Raw genomic sequence first — 13,293 nt, 5'->3', positions numbered from 1 at the left:
TGAGAGGGCTCGAAAGTTTCACACCCTTTTCCCCCCGTACATCTCCTCATGTGGCAGTTTCTGAATTATATCCTTTTATAATAAATTGGTTGCTAGTAAGCAAACCAAGCCAAACCCTTATATTAGCCAAGGACCTTGGCCATGTCCTTGGTAGGGAACATCTTCCCCCACTGACTCCCATCCCAAGGCATGTGTTGGGTGGGAGACCCCACTGTGGAGAATGGGCTAGAGTGTGGAGAGATGGTGTTGGGCCCACACCTTCGGGGTCTCTCTCTGAAGCTGCGATTTTCCCCCCACACCCCCAGTCTGCTGTCCCTGCTTATTGTGAGTTCTGATTTTTGGTGGAGAAAAGAAAGCTGCCAGGACTGCCAGTGTGTGTACCGTGGTGAACGCTGCACATCCCTATGCCCTCTGGCTGGAAGCAGGAAGGAGAGATGGCAGAGGTGTTTCCTCCCTGGCTGTCCCAGGGGACTCTGACTGGGCCTCCTGGAGTCCCTGGCCCCTTCTCATTGGCCGTTTCCCTCCCCTGGTTTCCTGGGGACCAGAGTGAGGGAATAAAGACACAGAGCAGAGGGCAGGAGGCTGTTTCTGCCCTGCGGCTCCTTTGGCTCGCTGCTTCCTTGGTGAGTCCCTCCTCTGACCTCCCTGCTCATCTGCAGGGTGGGACAAACTGGACAACGAGGCCAGAGGGTGATGAGTTGTGGCAGCCTCCACCAAGGAGGATGGGAGGAAGGCCTGGCCCGATGAGTGGGCCCATGCTCAGGAAGGAGAGGGCACGGTATCTGAAGTGTATCCATCAGAGTTCCCTGGAAGCGGTGCTTGGTTGGAGGCGGGTATGAGAATCAACCAGGACACGCCTGCAAATGCCTGGGCCCTTGCCTTGCACTGTGGCCCTGCATGAGTCCCCCGAGGGGGCGAGGCTGAGGTTTTGGGTGGTGGGGGGTGAATAGTAGGAGTAGGGCTTGGGCTGCTGGTGAAAGCCAACAGCTCTGTCCTCAATCAGGCCTACACAGATTCACTGGCAACGCTTGTAAGTGTTCCTTGAAGTTGTTTCTTTCCTCCCCAAGGGGAAGTGGTTTTTGAGTCTGAGTCATAGGAGCTCCAGCTCCATCTTTGGGGCTGTAGGGGTGCAGCTGCGCTGATGAACTTGAGGCTCCTATTCAAGCACAACCTCTGGGCCCAGGTCTCAGACAGCTTTAAAAAACAGATTTAAAAGCCCACCTCCTTGCTGCCCGATGGCCAATGTGCAGGTGTAGATCGCTGCTCTGGAGACCGGAGGCCAGTTGGACAAGTTCGATCACCTCCCCCACACCGCCCCCCTTTCCCGTTAAGAACTTGTCTCCCAGTTCCAGCCCCCTCCCTTCCTAACCCCTGGGCCCTCTTTGCCCTGTCTCCCAGGCTTCTAATGGGACACTCCCATTAGATTCGATTCAGGCTCAGGGCCAAGGAGAGCGGTAAGGTCAAGGCTAGCCTCTGGAAACCCAGGCCTGGAGCTGGGTGGGGCAGACCAAAAGTCCTGACCTTTTATCAGCTTCACCAACTGCCACCAAAATTGTGGGAGGTCACTTGCCATCTCCTGGGCCCTAAACCCTTTCCAACAGCTGAGCAGGAGAGAGCAATCTCCTTTTTTTGGGGACTCTCAGTCTCACCCTTGGCTCTTCCAAGTCTTTGCTGAGTCCCATTGCCACCTGTCCTGACACATGTGGGCCCACCAGTTGGTGGGTTTTGGTCTCATCATGGCTTCTGGTCTCTAAATCTTGGTGGTGGGCTTCCAGCTGGGCTTGCAGGTGGGCTAGCGATGGGGGGAAGCAGAAGACCTGCTTCCCCAGGAATGCAGCCTTCCCTCTCCCTCCAGGCTGCACATCTCTATGGAGACTCCTCTGGAGAAGGCCCTGACCACCATGGTCACTACTTTCCACAAATACTCAGGGAGAGAGGGCAGCAAACTGACCCTGAGTAGGAAGGAGCTAAAGGAGCTGATCAAGAATGAGCTGTGTCTTGCTGAAGTAGGTATCTGTTCCCTCCCTGAATCGCAAAGTCTCATGCTCCTGTGTGCATCAAGCTGGGGGTGGGGAGGGAAAAAAGAGGAAACTCCGGACCCAGGATACCACGGTGCGGAGCTCCCCAGAAGGAAGCGGGGCAGGTCCAGCTTCCACAGAGTCCCCGGCAGAGGGGACACTCATCTGCTCTCTGGTCATGGAGTCTCTGCCAGGAGCCGGAGGGCCCAAGGGTACAGACAGAGATGGAAGTAGACATCCTGGGCCGGCAGAAATCCAGGCCTCTGTGCCAGGAGATGTTTCACTGGGATGGAGGGGGTCGGGGCTGGAGGGTGGAGCACAGCCCCAAAGGATGTAGAGAATCTTTGGTAGACAAAGGGTTCTGCTTGAGCAACAGTGCCAGAGCCTGGATGAAGTTCGTGGGGGAAGCAGAGAGCTGGGGGGACCAGGTCACGCCTCCCTCCCTAATCTCCTCTGTGCCTGGCACCTCCCGGGCTTTCAGCTGGTGCTGACCCAGGAAGCAAAAGGATGTTTCTGTTAGTTTGTGGCCATGGGGTTGGAAGGAGACAGAACTGATTCTTACCAGATGGAGGTGGTGGGAGGGAGGAGGCCGACAGAGAGGGCCTAAGAGGTAGTCATTGTATTATTTTTACAGTTAAAAAAAAAAAAAGTCACATGTTACGTAACTTGGCCAAGGACACCCAGCTAGGGAGTGGGTGTATTGAGAGCCAGAGTGTTGCTGTCCCTTTTCCTGGGGGTTCTCCTGTCACATCCTGAATTCTGGTGAGATACCCCAAGGAGAAGCCCTTAGTGGGCACCTGTGGGGCCACAACAGGCATCACCAAGCCTGCCCTCTGCCTTCCGGCTGGCCTCACTCTGTCCTGAGTTAATGCGGGTGGAGGAAGGGGCCTCAGTTCCAGCAGGGTTAAGTGTAGGGGACCAAGGCATCACACAGGGCTTGACTGTCACAGGAGTCAGACTGGGGACAGAGAGCGTATCACAGAGGCTGCTTCCATCTCCTGATGTCCCATCTCCTCTGGAAAACCTGGGGCTGCAAGCAGTGAAGATCTGTCTAGATTTTCACCTTGCTGCACCCCAGGGCCTTTCTCCATCTTTTTGGTGGGGCAGGGGTGGACCATTAGAGGTCCAGAAGTACCCTGGTGCCAGGCACGCAGCTGTCTTGCAAATGTCCCAGCAGGGATGGACACAGTTCAGTGGTGGCTGCTGTCAGTGCTCACCTGCCCCGAGGGGGACAGAATAAACCAGAGACATGGTCACCCCAGCACCATGCAACGAGCAAACACTTTCTATTGGTGCAGTGAAGATCTAGATGATTATTTCTTTGGATGGTGGAGAGTGTTGAGGGGAAAGGACTCTATTGCAAATCATGCAGATTCTTGAGTTGGTCACTGGGCCCCTGCTAGAGCCAGGTCTCAGGCTGGGGCAGGATGTGGGGCTGGGGAAGCTCAGAATGTTGCTGACTCAGCAAGGCTCCCTCTGAGGTTCCCCTTCCGGGGAATGAGGGTGGGGCACTGAGCGATGGTGGGGCAGGGGCTGGGGTCACTAAGCTGTCCCACCACTTGGCCCTGGCAGAAGATGAAAGAGAGCAACATCGATGACCTGATGAAGAGCTTGGACAAAAACAGCGACCAGGAGATTGACTTCAAGGAGTACTCCATATTCCTGACCACCCTGTGCATGGCCTACAACGACTTCTTCCTGGAGGACAACAAATGACCTGGACCCCTCTGCCGGGGCGCCAGCCCCTGCGAGCCCCATCACCCACCCACCTCTGCAGCTCCTTTCACAAGCCCTCCACTCCCTCCCAGAGGACCCCTGCTCCAGGCTTCCCTTCCTGTGGAAGAAATAAAGATTTTCCACTCCAGGTGTGGGGAGGATGGTTGTGATGGTGTCTTGCCCGCTTTAGCTGGGGTGGGGGTGTGGTGGGCCAGGGTGTTCAGGTCTTGGGCGCTCAACCCACGTCTTGTCCTTTAGCGTGGTCACCGTGTTTAGCTTGATTTAGTTTTGCCCTTCTGGAAAACAGGGAAGTTGGACCAGCCTCTGGCTGGTCTCCCAGGAAGCTGCAAGGAAAGCTAACGGGGAAAGTGGTTTGAGAGTGGGGACTCCAGGGGCTGCTGGGGTGGTTCCTGGGGCCACCGCAGGCAACAGGCCAGCCAGCCTGACTTGTCGCCAGCTCCCTCCGGGGAGGGCATCCTGCCAGCTCTGGGGAGAAGGGGCATCTGACCGCCCACAGCCCCCTTTATCCAGCTCAGCAGCAAGCTGACCCATCCCACCCAGTCATCTCTGGGGGCCAGAGCTTTCTTCCACCCCCACCTCCTCTCAGGAGAGGATCTGAAAAACTTTCCATCCCGGGTAAAGCCTAAGGGCTTGCTTACAGGGCTTGGCCAGGCTCTGAGCTCATTAGCGGGCAAGAGGCTCAGAGGCTGGAATTCCAGGCAGTGGGGGAGGGGAAGGGGCGGAGACAGGAACTCTGCTGGAGAAGGGGTGTCCTACAGGTCCTATGAGTAATATCCTATAGACCCTTCAACCTCTCCCGCCCTTCCCCCCCACCTTATGTGGGGTTGACTCTGAACACCCTGTGTGTGTTCTACACACATACACACTTGGGGGGACTGTCTTCTACACACACCCACTCTGATGTCGCCCTGGCACTCAGATGACCACGGAAAAAAACAGCCAGTGAGGTGGCCATCCCTCCACGGCCGCCGGCGGTGTCATGTGCCACGACGGTGGGCAAACTGAGGTCTGGACATTAGGGGGAGCTCTCAATGACTGGCTTGCTGTGGCCTCCTCTCGGTTCCCTCCCATACCCATCCTTCCACTAAGCTCCCCACCCACTGGAACTCGGAACAACCCCGGGGCTGGGGGCGTGGAAAATGAAGGGGGGGGCGCCGGGGTGTATGTTGTGTAAACCAGGGGCCGGGGTGGGGCACTGGGCGGGCCGTGGGCGGGCTGGCGGGCTGGGTGCCCCGTGAGCCGCCTCCTGGACATTGGCAGCTATAAGGGCAGCGGGTGGGCAGCGGAACCAGTCCCTTCGCCGCTCCCTGCTCCCTCCGCTCCTCGCTCCTCGCTGCAGTCTCGCGGTGAGTGCTGCTCGGGCAGCTCTGGCTCTTTTGGGTTAGCTCAGCGACAGCGCCCGCCCGAGCACCCCAGCCCGGCGGCAGGCGGCAGCGTGCCTGGGGGGCGTGCCGGTCCTGCATCCTGACCAGCAGTGTCGGTGGCGCACCTGGGCCGGCAGGGAGAGTCGGGAGCCGTCGGGTTGTGCCAGGCTGGCTCCAGGCTAAGGCATCTGATCTGGGTGACTCCCCAGAGTGTGCCCTTCTGGGGTGCAGGAGGGTGTGCCCTGGGTGTGTCCGGGTTAGAGTGTGGCTCGATGAGGCTGTGTGTGTAGGCCTGGGTGAGCAGCCTCCATCTCATCACCTCTCTACTCCCTAACTTCTCTGTAACCCCTGGGGGACAATTCTCAGGTGTGGCTCCATTTGCTCCTTGACTCACCTTCCTCCTTAGCTCTGGTCCCCCTCAGGCTGCTGATCTCTTGGCGACAGTCTGCTTTCTCCTTCCCCTTCAAGGCCCAGGCTGCCTCCTGGTGCCACCTGGCTGTCCCCAAGGCTCAGGCAGGTACTCACAGGGAATGTGGGTGAGTGGGCAGGACCAGCTGTCCACTGACCAGCCTCTCTGCCTCCAGCTCCTAGCCCAGCCCTCAGCCATGGCAAGCCCCCTGGACCAGGCCATCGGCCTCCTAGTGGCCATCTTTCACAAATATTCTGGCAAGGAGGGTGACAAGAATACCCTGAACAAGAAGGAGCTGAAGGAGCTCATCCAGAAGGAGCTCAGCATTGGCGCGGTGAGTGAGCTGACCGCCCCCGCCCCGGCCTTCCCATTTCTTGCCCTTTCCAAGCAGAGCAATGAGTGGAGAGGAGCAGTGCATCCTACTCAAATTTATCCACATACTGGGGCTCTGGCCTGGAGACCCCCCTGAGCCCACAGTCCCCTCTCCTGTGGGGCTGGAGACACTCTCGGCCTGGAGGGCACTCCCCCGGGGTGAAGGAGCAGGACTTGAGAAGTGTAAAGCCAAGTGAACCCCCAGTGGACTCGTGAGCACAGGAGAGCACTCAGTGGGGGTAGGTGGGAGGGCTGCCTGGCAGGGGGAGGGGTCTCTCCCCTCTGAGTGGGGATTCCCCTGCTACTCCTAGAAGCTGCAAGACTCTGAAATTGCAAAGCTGATGGATGACCTGGACCGGAACAAGGACCAGGTGGTGAATTTCCAGGAATACGTCACCTTCCTGGGGGCCTTGGCTATGATCTACAATGACGTCCTCAAAGGCTGAAAACAAATTGGGAAGCCGGGCCTGTCGAGTCAAATCCAGTGGTGGATAAATGTACAATAAATATTTTTTTTTTGGTTAAAACTATCTCTGTGTCCTGGCTTCCCAGTGATTTCCATTTCCTCCTCTGCTTGGGGCTGTCCCATGCCAGAAGGTTTGTTTACGGTGGTCTTGGAGGGCAACTAAGGAGCTCCTTCAGTACCTGAAGGTGAATTGGAAAAGATGCCCCTCTGGATGACCTGGCCTTAAGGGAAGGCTCAAGGGGTCCCGTGTAGAGAAGACTCTGGGAAGGGCGTGGAGAAGGAAGTGAGGAGTCAGGCTGTAGAGGGCCTGCAATGGGTGGAGAAGAGAGTTCCAGCAGGATCCCCAAAGACATGCTTTGTTGTGGGTATGGTGAGAGGGGACAGGCCAGAAAGGGCCTGGGGACAGGGGGGGTTAAGTCCACTTTCTCACTACAGTGAAGCAGGGACCCAGAGGGCAAACCTGAGCTGCCCAAAGCCTGGCCTGGGGTGCCTGTCCGGGACCACACCCAACACCTCAGTGAGTGCACTGCATGCCCCTTGGGAGGGGGGAAGCACACTGGGAATCTGTCCCCACATTCAGGGACTGGGTCCTTTTTACTGGGAGTGGTGGCAGCTACACAGATTTGATTGTGATCATGGGGTGCTCACAAATAGGGCAGGGTGGGGGTCTCTGGGTGGGGCCAAATGCAGCTTTGAGAATTTTTGTCAATATTGAACCAGCCCATCCCTGCAGCCTCAGCAGAATGAATCATCCCACTTAGTTCACCGGGCCAAGCCTGACTTGCAGCCCTTAACGGGGAAGATGACTAATTTCTGAACTATTGTCTGATTCCATTGTTTGCATTAATGCTTTCAGGAGCAGGGGGGGGGATGGTGGTGAGGGGGTAAACTGCGCCTCAGGACAATGAGGCATTTGCCACAGTTCTCTCTCCAGGTCCAGTCTGAGTTGTGTAAGTTCCCCGGTCGTTTCCGGGGAGCCTAATCTCTGCTCCAGCAGGAGGCCATATACTCTTCTCCCTCTTACTCACCTCGCCCCTCCCTCTTCCTGAAAGGGGTGGGGATAGAGGAAAACTCCCAAGAGCTCGGGGAATAAGCCTCCCGGGAGCCCTTTGACCCCACCCCCCACCAGCCCTTCTCCCATAAGGAACCGGAATTCTCGTGGTAGGACAGCAGGAATCCACCGACCGTTTTCTCAGTCTGCACTTCCAAGTCCTAAGACTTCTATTTGGTTCCCTCTGGAAACGTTCCTGCCCAGACAGCCCCCGCCTTGAAATTTGGGGCAGTGAGTGAGCGCCCTCCAGTGGTCAGAAAGCAGGACACTGGGGTTGTGGGGAATCAGGGTTGGTTTTCTTGGCGAGGGAAGGGGCACAGTAGTAACTCAGTTCTGATTATCAGAGAACACTGCCGAAGACCTTGACCGGCAGGGAACCGCAGCCGGCAATCTCTAGGGTCTAGGCAATCAACCCCCAAATAAAGCAACTCAGTTTCATCTAATCAACGAAGAGAAGAGGTTTGCATAGACAGTCTGAGCCCTGCCTCTCCCCTCCTTTGCTTTTTGGGCCCAAGAAGACATTCATTCCCAGCTAGCCAGGAGAAGCTGTTTTATTTTTTTTATTTTAAAGATTTATTTACTTATGCATACAGAACTGGGGTACTGGGCCAGTGCAAGGGCCGTGAGAGAATTCACCAGAGACAGAGTGGGGAGCAGAACAGGCCGACCACAAAGTACACGCTGAGGGGAGCAGCGGGCAAGACATGAAAGATCTTCTGTGCCATGTGGGTCATCTCCCTGGTGGGGGCTCGAACTCTGCTGAGGCTAGCTTCTCAGTGCTGCGCTTTAACCTGCTGTGCCACCAGGGAGGGCTCCAGGAGGAGCGGTTTCAGTGAGAAAAGACTCACTGCCTCTGGGAGAGGCTGCTCAGGCAGGGCCATCAGCCCAACAAATCAGAGAGCTCTGGGCCATGCACAGGCCAAGAGGCAGTGGGGAACCCCAGACCTCCACTTCCACCTGCTAAATAAAACAGGCATGTCCTTTGGCTTCACTTCATAGTAGTGAAGGGGAGTGCAAATGTGGATTAAAAAAATAAAGCGAAAGTCAAAACAAAATGCTTTGTTTAGAGGGTGTGAGTTTTCAGTACTAGCAATGAAATCTTGTGATTGGACAGTAAAATGGTGGAACTGGGTGTGGAGGTGGTGTTTTCATTGCATCAGTCTCCAACCTTTCTAAAGATGGAAGGGAATCCTTGGGGTTGTGAGGTCAGTTTCCCCAAGAGGGTCAGAGAGATTTCTCAGTATGCTTTTAGTCACATTGGTATGGGAACTTGAGGTCAATCAAGGCCCGGTGAGCCTGGAGTTCTACTTCCATAACTTAAAAATGCAGATTATTTTAGGCTAAGAACAGGGAGGGCCCTAAGTCTAAAAGTAGCTTCTCTCCTAAGGCCTTCACTGCTCCCTAATTGAAGAGCAGATACCTGGAAGCATATGGTTGGGGGTGGGGTCTTACCTAACTCTAGGTCCCTCTAAGAATTTTGTCTCCCCCCTCTACCCAGAGGTCACCCCCTTCTTGTCTATTACAGGGAAGTCTTCCTCTCTCTGTCTTTGATGCCTCAGGTCCTAAGATGCCGGATAAGTATCTCAGGTTGGCCCATTGTCCTTTAGAATTTACAATCATGCAAATTCTCCATAAGCACTCTACGCAATCAATGGTTTTTCCTTTGCTCACCCAGCCTGGCGCCAGTGCCATTTTGATTACGCACCCGACCTGAGAAGAACCCAGCAGGGCCAGGCTGATTTCCTTCTTCCATGGCAGAGTTCGCTCTGGGGAGCAGGGGTTTGGGCCAGAGGAGAGGGAGAGGTTTAACTTCCACCTGGGAGCTTTGTTCCCTGTCCCTTTGCAGAGGCTGATGGGGGTCCAAGTCACTTGCAGGGGGAACAGAGGGAATGACTCTGTGTCCCCCAAAGTCCCATCACTGAGGTCCCTTTTTCTCTCCAGGAGCATGGTTGACGTCAATCCTGCAAACTTGTTGCCCCGGTGAAGCTGAGAGAGCAGCACCTCTTCCCATTTCTGTCAGCTGAGGCGGGGCTTGTCAGTGACCAGGGCTTGGAACTGACTCACAGGATGTAGGTCTTTGTTCTCTGCCAAGCAAATTTGAAATTGTTAGAAGAATGCCATTTTGTATTTGTGTAGTACTTTTATTTTTATAAGGCACTTTCCTATCCATTGTCTTAGGATCCGAAGAAGACATACACCAGTAATGTATTATTGACCTCACGAGACAAGTAAAAAGATTAAGTAGAAGGAGGTAATAGTCTCTACCCAGGTGAAACTGTAGGCTGAGAAGGAGCTTTGACCTCAACTGTCTGCTTTCCACCCCCTTTCCTCTTCATTAGTGATGCTCTATCATTTTTGGCGATGTCTTTGTTTTTCTCTTAAATGTTTTAATCACATATTGAGAATGTACAAAATCATTTATAGATAGAAATAATGAGGGTCACCTTGGCCCAGGTCCTATTCAAGAACCAGATATTCAAAGGCAAATAACAAGGGGAAAGACTTCTCTCTGCTTGTAAAAGGTACCTGTTCTCCATTCCTGAAATCTGAATGATGGAGGTGAAGAGCGAAAAAGTTGGAAAGGAGGAACCACAAGACCAGAAACCTGGCTCACACACTAACTAGGTCCTGCAATGCTGGGAGCTGGAGGTGAGGGTTGAAGTGATTAACACAGTCGTGAAACCAGCTATGGAAATGAAAAACTCTTAGGGGTAAAGGTGCAGAGCCAAGCGAGAGTCAGACTGCTGCAGGAGAGTGTCACAGGGCTGCAGGTCTGAGGTGAGGACATGGACAGGAGGCATTGTGGATCTCTAGTTCTTTTCAAATTCTAGATATTCAAAATCAAGAAAAACAAACTATAAAGAGTGGCTGAAGCCAAAGACTACAGGTGGTGTCCCCTGGAAGGGGTTGCTGATGAGGATAGATAGCCCCCTAAAATGCTAAAAATATGGGGTGGAGCTAGGAATAAGTGATAAAGTGACTACAGAAGGGGGTGTATGAGAGCAGTCCTGGTTTAGGGAGCAGTCTTCATTATTTAGCATTTGGGGTTAGTGGATTGGGCCCCCACCATGACTGAGATCTTAGAAGATTGTGGCCTGGCAGAGAGGTGGAGACCCGTAACCTGGGATCTTGCTGAGAGGCAAGTGTGGCCACTTGTTGGGTCATTGGGCCACTATTATTTTGAGTGTCACTTATCTGGTGCCAGCAGCTCATGGAGCAGCTCTTGTTGTCTTTGTGAGTTGGAACCCAGCCTATGAGAACCTGGCTGCAGCATCGGCAGGAAGACGCCATCTTAGACACGTGACCTGCTGCTTGGGAGAGGAGCTGCCTGTCCTCAGTGGTGGGAAGACGCCATTTTAATGGTTTTGGCTTAGGATTGGAAAATACTGGACACGACTTTGGGTAAAGTGAAGGTCAGCTTTGGTCTCAGTGACTCTTTGTTTTTCCCTGGCTTGTTAAATAAATCCCTTTCTTGTTTTCTGAGCCTAATTAGTCTTGCTATTGTGCAGGTGGGTAAAGAATGCAGACAGTGATGGGTTAATTATTTGGGCAGCTTCCTTGGCCAGTTTAGTGCCCCCTGTTGCCCTGTGTCAAAACCACCCACAAAGGAATGGTTTCTCCCAAAGAGAAGAATACATCTACAATTTCTGCAATGTCAAGGGGTCCTCCTGTGACCTGTGACCTCCCTGGTGTTTCCCTTCACCGACGCCCCCTTCACAGAGGGGCAGAGGCAGCTCTCAGCCTGCCTGTGAGAGGCCTGCATGCAGGCCTCTTTCTTAGTAAACCTGTCCCTTTTGGGGCAGCCCTTTCTGCTCACAATGTCTATGCAAAGAGTCCTTTTCCTTTTGTAAGAGACCTGCCCTTCTGGATAACTAATGTCTCTGTGTTGTGGAGAAACTTGCTTGGGAACTCGCTGGTGCCACTGAAAGGGAAACTGGTGGAACTTTTCCCAGAGTGAAACCTAGGACCCCACTCTCTGAACCCAACATCACAAAAAACAAAACAAAGCAAAACAAAAAACCCGACTTCACTAACACCACTTTTTGGAATGTAAATAAAATGATTCTAGGAACCAGGTAGCCCCAGTTTTTAGGTTCCACTGATAATCTCTTCAGTCCTCACGACCTTCAAAATATATAAATCCTCAAAGATAGACTGTTATCTTCAAGGGAATATATACTTTGAAGACCAAGAGGACTTAAAAGAGGGAGATAGACTGTTACCTCCCTCGAATATAGCATTTAAGGGCTTAACCTAGGGACCTACTCCAGGGGGGAGCATCAGGCTCTCTCTCTGGGTGATAAGGGTTTTATTATCCTTTGGGTCAGAGCAATGACTGACACAAATGACTAAATATCTAAGTTTATTTCTCAAAACTTTAACTGCAGCCCTGAGAAATTCACTGAAAATTTATTTCTCGATATTTGAACAACCAATATAAAAAACTAAAACATATTCCTCTACAGCTTTCTTTATGACCATGTCACTATATAACTGAAGTTGCTTTTGAAGACATACTGCACCTCTGGCTCATGGCAGTACATGGTCTCACAGGAAGCAAGGTACTGTGTGAGCCAGGTTGTGGCACCTCCTTCCCAAGCTTTCTATTCTTATCCTCCATTATAACTATAGTCCCATAAATAAGATGATGTGGTTGTATAATGCAATTGTATTAGAAACATGGGCTCATGGTATATACTTTTCTTGTTTGTTTTTTCTCCATTTACCAATGTGTTATGAGAACCCCTTCGGCCAAATGGTAAAGCTACAAATCTTTTTTTAATCACTACATATGATTCCACATTATGGAAGCACTGCAATGTATCTTGCATTTGCCTATATTCCCTAGTGTCAGGGTGTAAAGGAAATCTCCTGTACCCCTCTGGGTTGTTCTAGGTTGACAAACAGTCAAAGAACCCCACAGAGAAAAAGTCATATGGAAGCTTACTAAAAGAATATCTGTCTCCTACACATGTGGGAGAGACTAGCAGGACTGAGGAACTCGCCCACGTGGCTTTAGTCACTATCTTAATGAAGACAAAGGGGAAGAGAGGGAAATTTAATTAAGGTAAAGCATGTTGACCTGAGATAAGCAGTCAGGGGTCTTAGTAACAAATTTTTGCTCAGTTTCTGGTATGTAACATAGTCCCTGGTATGAACTTGCTTCATGTTTGACCACGTACCACCATGGGGCAGGGTGGACCTGAGGGAATCCCATCACTGAACATTCACTCACCCTTTGGTATGCAACTATACTCACCCATTGGTATATAGCCACGTCATGTCTGACCATGTAAGGCTGCCAGTGCAAACCTACCTGGAACCTTGTAGACATTGCAAGTGCCCCTGGCTTCTATACAGATGGGGCTTAGTCTTAGGATGCAAATCTGCTGAGTCAGCACCAGTGCATTAAACCTGCTTCTTCTTAGCCCTGGTGTCTACGTTTCCCATCTGCCATATAACAAAGTTATTGGGGAAAACAAAGGAATACTGTTTTAATTTCTCCCTTTTCTACAGGAAAGAAATAAGATCAGGTCTTCCTGGGTGAAGCTCTTACAGAGAGATGTTTATAGATAAATATCATGGCATCAAAGCAATGCCAACCAGCCCCTCCCATGAAACCAGGCTCTTGACAAAAGGGTGGTAGATTTTTGCTCTCCTACGTGAACCATGGGAAGTTTCTACTCTAGTTTTTTTTTTTTATAAGCAATAATAATATTGTTTGCTTATATAATTGTAGAACATATAACATTTTTGTATACATATTCTTAAAGACAGATGCTTTCATTTCTATGGTACAGAATCTCAAGAGTCAAGCTGCTGGGATGAAAGGCATATACATTTTTAATTTAAATGGCTATTACTATATTACTTTC

General features: G+C 52.1%; 2 protein-coding genes across 3 annotated transcripts; both read left to right on the top strand.

The window, feature by feature from the left end:
• Window positions 1-589: 589 nt before the first annotated feature.
• On the top strand, window positions 590-3,876 carry S100A5 (S100 calcium binding protein A5). Of its 2 annotated transcripts, none has more exons than XM_012733275.1 (3): window positions 590-623; window positions 1,856-2,006; window positions 3,591-3,876. In XM_012733275.1, exons 2-3 carry the CDS (start codon window positions 1,869-1,871, stop codon window positions 3,732-3,734), a joined length of 282 nt encoding a protein of 93 aa, XP_012588729.1. In that variant the 5' UTR covers window positions 590-623; window positions 1,856-1,868; the 3' UTR covers window positions 3,735-3,876. The 2 variants fall into 2 exon arrangements, with proteins under 2 accessions (XP_012588729.1, XP_012588730.1); XM_012733276.1 differs by lacking the exon at window positions 590-623 and adding an exon at window positions 801-833.
• A 1,116-nt stretch (window positions 3,877-4,992) lies between these two features.
• S100A6 (S100 calcium binding protein A6) lies at window positions 4,993-6,430 on the top strand. The gene is made up of 3 exons (XM_004693719.2): window positions 4,993-5,101; window positions 5,704-5,862; window positions 6,212-6,430. Exons 2-3 carry the CDS (start codon window positions 5,725-5,727, stop codon window positions 6,344-6,346), a joined length of 273 nt encoding a protein of 90 aa, XP_004693776.1. The 5' UTR covers window positions 4,993-5,101; window positions 5,704-5,724; the 3' UTR covers window positions 6,347-6,430.
• Window positions 6,431-13,293: the final 6,863 nt, after the last annotated feature.

This window comes from Condylura cristata, unplaced genomic scaffold, assembly GCF_000260355.1.
Source record: "Condylura cristata isolate star-nosed mole 26May11 unplaced genomic scaffold, ConCri1.0 scaffold00040, whole genome shotgun sequence".
NCBI lineage: Eukaryota > Metazoa > Chordata > Mammalia > Eulipotyphla > Talpidae > Condylura > Condylura cristata.
Note: the sequence above shows the minus strand (reverse complement) of the source record. Positions and strands in the feature narration are given on the sequence as shown.

Bases quoted from the DNA above. Each gene is read 5' to 3' on its own strand.
- S100A5 (XM_012733275.1), top strand. From the start codon at position 1,869: ATGGAGACTCCTCTGGAGAAGGCCCTGACCACCATGGTCACTACTTTC. The intron at 2,007-3,590 runs GTAGGTATCTGT...TGGCCCTGGCAG, and splicing joins ATGAGCTGTGTCTTGCTGAA to AAGATGAAAGAGAGCAACAT.
- S100A6 (XM_004693719.2), top strand. From the start codon at position 5,725: ATGGCAAGCCCCCTGGACCAGGCCATCGGCCTCCTAGTGGCCATCTTT. The intron at 5,863-6,211 runs GTGAGTGAGCTG...TGCTACTCCTAG, and splicing joins AGGAGCTCAGCATTGGCGCG to AAGCTGCAAGACTCTGAAAT.